The sequence below is a fragment of the Cystoisospora suis genome (genome assembly GCF_002600585.1).
Source record: "Cystoisospora suis strain Wien I chromosome Unknown contig_2285, whole genome shotgun sequence".
NCBI classification, from domain to species: Eukaryota; Apicomplexa; class Conoidasida; order Eucoccidiorida; family Sarcocystidae; genus Cystoisospora; species Cystoisospora suis.
Genome location: NW_027155084.1, coordinates 75,156 through 81,155, shown reverse-complemented (window position 1 = coordinate 81,155; position 6,000 = coordinate 75,156). Strand labels below are relative to the sequence as shown.

At 55.9% G+C, this 6,000-nt stretch overlaps 1 protein-coding gene across 1 annotated transcript; it reads right to left on the bottom strand.

Moving 5' to 3' along the window:
- Positions 1–140: 140 nt before the first annotated feature.
- Positions 141–5,894, bottom strand: CSUI_004816 (morn repeat-containing protein; the record flags this gene model as incomplete). Its single annotated transcript, XM_068065000.1, has 7 exons — positions 4,906–5,894; positions 3,721–4,729; positions 3,377–3,501; positions 2,778–2,965; positions 2,114–2,249; positions 969–1,822; positions 141–683 (listed from the first exon to the last, which is right to left on the bottom strand). The coding sequence occupies exons 5-7, from the start codon at positions 2,187–2,189 to the stop codon at positions 141–143; spliced, it is 1,473 nt and encodes a 490-aa protein (XP_067923034.1). The 5' UTR covers positions 2,190–2,249; positions 2,778–2,965; positions 3,377–3,501; positions 3,721–4,729; positions 4,906–5,894.
- Positions 5,895–6,000: the final 106 nt, after the last annotated feature.

The window sequence follows — 6,000 nt, the reverse complement described above, 5'->3', positions numbered from 1 at the left end:
GCGGCAAGGAGAAATTACGGACGCCGCAGCACTAAGGTAGTACGCGGCCTGCGATCTCGAAAGCTCAGCCGCACTTGCATCCGCCCAAGGATGTATTAGGGTACTGGTTTTGCCACATGTAAAACTTGACGATGAAGAGTTTACGTCGTCGGTGACACACTGTTCAGCATCTGGTCTGCTTCTTCCTCCGCTTCATCTTCCTTGTCACTCGCATCCTGCGACAGTTCTTGCCACTGGGTTTCGGTATCGGTGTCGACCTCCTCGTTCCACACGAGCGGGCCGTCAGTCGCTGCGCTCGTAGTGTTCTTTTCTCGAAGGCAGCTCGGCTTGACGGGATCGAAGCCGCTCCAGAAGAAGGAATTGCGTATGTTGTGGGCAGTCGTTGCGTCATTTTGCTGCTGTGTGCCGATGCCTGACGAGGGCCTATGTCTATCGCTGCCGGGCTGTTCCGTCACTTGCGAGTGCGGTACGACGTCCGCAGGGGCATCCTGCGTGGCTCCGACACGAAGAGAAGACGAGGACGACGCGGCAGCGTTTTTCTCCCCAGGTAGTTTAGCGACCGGCCAGCACGGACGGCTGACGGCTGCCGATGCAGCTGTAGCCCCCAGACTGTCCGCAATAGAGGAGACCACGAGTGACAATCGAACTGGCAGTTCCAGTTGAGAAGCAAGTGTGGGCGGTGTCTGCATACGACACATCATGCAGCAGCAAACGGGTATTTTAGCCGGGGCTGTATATCAGACATTTCGTGGTGAGCGCGTGCACCTTTCACGTCGAAGCCGGAAGAAATCGTTTGCGATCGTAACCTTTCACACTGCGATCGTGATTAGCAAAGCATCCGGTGTTCGGCACGCGTAGGCATGGGTCAGGCGAGAGTGTGCAGCAAGTGCTACTGTGTCGGCACAGGTGAGAAGTCTGTAGAATAGCTATGAAGAATGAGCCAATGGCAACGTGCGAACTGTGCTCACTTTGTACTCGACAATTTTAAGGAGCACCATCATCATTTCAATAGCTGTAACTTCGCGGTATGCAAGCTGGAGCCAGCTCGACGCCTTCTTGCCCAGAATTTTCCGAACTAGCTTGGCATAATCCTTTTCCCAATAGCAATCAGGAAAGGGTCGCGGCCAGTTAGGCATTGACTGGCCCTCTTCTTTTTCCTTCCACCCCAAGCTCTCACTGTCTCCATCCCTTGTTTCTGTGGTGGCGCTGTTGCTTCCGTACTGGTCGCTGCCGGTTAAGGCTGACAGAGCATTTATTGCACTGCTGCTGGACGGTGCGTCATCACCTGGTACGCCTCCCTCTTCCACAAAGGCTGGGGTCGGCCGGCTGACAGAAATGCTGACGCGCGCCTGGTTTCTACGCTCCTTTTTCATACCGGGCCCACTTGCGTCTTTTATTAGCCGCTCCTTCTTTCTTCGAGGCAACCGAGGTCCCTGTCCGCTGCCAGATGTGACATCATTGCCTGTTGTGCTTTGCGTGCCCGGGGGTTCCCCCGAAGTAGAGTCAGTTTCTGCCGATGGTGCAAACGCAACTGCACTACCAGCATGGACAGAAACGTCAGCCTCCTTTTCCTTGCCAGCATTTAGTGCCGAGGGAATGCCCTCCTGCTGCTGCTCTCCGGAGCTGTTCAAGCAGTTCGAAGCCGTTGGGTCCCGTTCACTTTGTTTCTCTTGTGCTTGCCTGGACTCGTGCAGCGATAAAAGCGTTTCGTCCTGGCTCTGGAACTCCGGTAGGAAATGGAATAGGATATAGAGGACCTCAGTGGGAGAAACCCCGAGAGGTGTGGCCTTGAACTTTTCGAGTAGTGCATCTGGGACAACGACTGCGTTAGCATGTGGAAAAAAACCGCACATCGCGGCAGGGGCGCCGTCGGGAAGCCAGAAAAGAACCCTCTTTGTGTGTTACACAGCAATGGTCGGACTGCCTCCTCTCATGATTACACCCAGGCATGTGCAGGAGACGACGTCATCCGTGTTACTCCGTAGTCCCGGGACACATAACCTTCAACTTGTCATCGGAATGCTTGGTACGTCCTGTATTCCAAAACCACGTCTCTAGCAGGGAGCCCGGAGAAAACAGCCCCCTTGCCGGGGTCTCCTTTTTCACAGCTTACCTGGTTCGGGAGCGAATTCGTGCGCGTTTGAGTTGTGCGGGCGAGGTGTGTCCGGAATGGACTGTGTGAGAGACATGTCCTCAACATCTGGCACTTCGCTTGGTAGATCTCGCGATTCCGGTAGTGTCTCGACTGTCTGTCATTTGCCAGCGAGCAAAAAAGCAACGCACTCACAGCCCAGCAAGCGAGCTGTATCGCGTTGTTCACCATTTCTTGCGAAAGTTGCTTGTGTGCTGAAACACGGTATCTTGAAATCCCGGATATGTCAGCACCTCCATCTCGTCACCATACACCCAGCACAGGAGCTGACGCCAGCCATGCACATCCTGTGACTTTTGTTGGCGTCGATGCTTCCGCGGTCTTTTTTCGCGTCCACTACTAGAGTTCACACAACAGCGAACCACTCAATGGGTTTGCTAGACTGCAGTAGTTGCGAATGCTTTCTTGAGACTGGTGTGGCAGAGTTTACTCCAGGAGGCACAGGTCCTGGTCCACCTGGACTGTCCCGGCAGTGTCACCACCGGGGCCTTCCATGTATCTTCGTATCACCACGAAGACCGATGCGGCAGAACGCCGCTGCATGGAGGACCAACAAACCAAGTACGAACGCGGCACTTCGGAGGCGTCTCCTCACTCTGTCAAATGGACATGGCCTGAACCTCACTTTGTTGTCCTCAGGCGCGGGCTCCGTGGTCGAGCGCGCCCGAATGCTTTTGTCGCTTCTACCACGTACTCCGGTGGCCCTTGGAGGACGCACCGGTGCCGGAAACACTTGTACAGGAACTGTGTCTTGCTGGACAGGGGTCTCTACGGATGCCTGTGTCTGGCTGTCCGTGCCTTCGACAGGTGGACCTGCAGTAAGGTATTTGTCAGGGAGAGAACAGTTCGCAAGAGTGTTCTTCAGTGGCACGCACGATTGCTTAAAGCACCGATCGTCTAAGACGCCACGCCCGTCAACGGACAACAGGCGAGTAGGCGCATTCGTACCATCCTCCGCGACAGGAGAAAAGGCGACTTCGCCTCGGGTTCTTTGACTATCTCGCCAGTCTGGAGGCAGCAAAAATCCCCAATCCTGCAAACGAACAACACTTGGGACGCCAGCGCTACAGACTTCTCGACCGTCAAGCGACCTGTTGGTAGCAAGCTACGGCCCCGAAAGCGGACAAGACAAGTATGAGTTTTTTTGAATTTAAATATACTGGGCGGCGACGCTGTTCTATACTGGTAGTAACAGATGAGAGATGCACGTATTCAAAGTCGTACCTGGAGCAGTGTCAGCAGATCTTGTAGGAAAATTGCGCCAGTCATCCGAGGAGTTTCGCTCTCTCTCTTCCGGTAAGCGCGAATCTGTGCAGCTGTAGTGGCCTCGTCTCCATCATCTTCGCGACCTGCGATAGCACGAAAGAGCCAACAGGACACCGAGGACTGAAAACCATGGAAAACTTCACAGGTCAGCCCTGACTGCTAGGTGAAGAGCCCGTGTTGCGAAGCCGGCACGAGCATTACGAAGCGTGCGTCCGCCAGAAGTCAATATGAGTCGGACGCTTCAGTGTCCGTCTGTAGCTGTCAGCGTCCCACAAAGTGTTCTGCTTTATCCTTGCGCTTACAGGTGCAGAGCTCTGTCGAGTCTGCGATGACCGAGGTAAAAGTACGGAGCAACCACGGCTGAAGAGGACCGAAGGCGGCGATTATATCTGGGTCAGCGAAAGGCTTAAACGCGTCGACGGAGGGGCTCCGAAATGTAGCCGGAGAGGACATTTTTCTGCTCAGACTGCTTCGGCGATTGGCAGTGCTTCGTCGCCGGACGCTACCGATACTGCTCGATCTGCCGCCTGTCCCACACGTGCGTCCGCTCCCGCCGACAGAGCAAGTGCTGCTACAAGTTTCATAGAATTTGAGGAGAGCAGCTGAGAATCCGTTCATGGCCACATCAAGAGATTTGTCCATGCCTCTGGCTCGATGGCGCAAAGCGGCATCGCGGAACAACTGCTCTTGAGCGAGGAGCACGAGTGTCTTCAGGAACGAAGGGAAAAGAAGCGGCCGCTGTTCCATGAGTCTGTCTCTCTTCTGGATTCCAGGAGCCTCTGCCTCCGAACTGAGACTGCTCGACCTTGTAGAAGGGGCCTGCCGCTTTTCGCACTGGCTTCCCGTTCGCAAGCCTGCTACCCCGCTGTTTGGTTCGCCTTGACCACCCTTGTTCGCTTCTCCGCACTCCAGTCCATAGCTCGACGGCAAAGCATGTCCCTGGTCGCTCGTTTCCGCTGAGGATGTCTGGCTCTGTTTATCCCCTCCATCGTCTGCTGCGGAAAGTTCCTTGGCTTCTCGACCTGTTTCGTCATCTCTGAGCCTAGGCTCCTCGGCGCTTTCGGACCCCGTGTCAGGTTTCCGAAGAGGAGGCTCAGAAGTCTCACGGTCCGCAGGGCGAAGCGCGAGACTAGCAAGTAATTTTCTGTGTCCCGCGACCGGCACGGACGGAATTGCAGGCTTTCCTGCCGAGCTGCAAACGGCAGCTTCCGAACCTCGGGGCGAGACGGGTGGGAGGAACGAAGAGTTGCTCGGACCAAGCAGGGCACATTCTGATGGAGTCGGAGCCGACTGCGTGGCAATCTCCAAAGCCTGGCGCAGTTGCACAGTGGAGTGGAGTACTCAGACGGGCATGGCACCTAGAGATATTCCGGGATTCGCTGATAAGCGTGACTGTCTTTGCTGAGCCTGCTTTGGTGCCGCGATCACTCTGCAACGCGTCAACAGAAGGACAGACTACTGATCTTCCCTGACTGCTCAGGGCTTACCTTAAGGACGCTGCTGAGCGGTCTGTTTGCGCCAAGCAACCGCGCGTCTGTAGCCAGGATGCTGAAGCAGCGTCAAGCACAGTGGAAGGCTCCTGGGAAGATCAGCTTTTGTCGAGAAAAAGGGAGGAAGCAGAAAGGGTACCCAGTTCTCTGGGGTCTCCCGCCTTCCTCCCCGAATGGGTCTTTGCATCTGCTTGCGAGGACTGACACGCAGTGAGCAGCAGAACAGCGAATATGGCGGCTACGGGAGCGCCGAGCTGTCCGACTGGCGCGAGGGGCACTCACAAAAACTGTAGGAATGACATGGACAACGGATCCTGGTTTTGGAAGCGCGCTAGACGGCAATACAGGCAATAAGTTCGCCGAAGGATCTTCAGGTTCCTGCGCAACAGGACGCGGGCACGGGGGACGAGCCGTGGCTTCCACGGATCCATCAAACCTGTCCCCAGCTGAGCACGTCGTGCACCGGTCGCTGTGGGTCCGACTGAGTTGGAATCGGGTGAGCAGCTGCTTCCAGCACTGGACTACCGGCTCCAGCACCATCATTCCACACCAGCCGCTCAGCTACTAGCTGCATGCAAGCACACGATCGGGCCGAAGACAGGCGGGAGTACCTTAAAATCCATCTGTGGACGCCGTTCATAGACCGTTGAATCTCGTCTTTCCAGTCACTGGTACATGGTTTCGGGCTTGTCGGAGGATGCAGCAGCACCCCCTTGCGAGCTTTATCTTTTGCTGGTCCAAGAGGCTCTCCTCCTTTCTGGACACTCATAGAGATATCGTAACCTAGTGCAGCTCTCGGACCGCTCGGCGGACTCCGGCGGCAGAGCTCGAGGATGTAGCATTCCTCCAAGTCTACTAGCACCTTCACAACACTGTTCGGAGCTGAGGCGGAGAAGAAAAGACTTTTGGTGCTTGGCCCGTCTCCCGACACTGGCGTCCACGGCGGAGCTGCGCTTTCTCCTTGCGCCGCAGCTTTGCCTCCACTGGCTTGCACGTCCGCGGGTTTCAGTGGTGAGTCGCTCGGAAGAGACAAAGCCGGAAGCGCGTTAGTGAGGCTGACCAAACGGTCATTCTCAAAAACAGCTCAGAGAC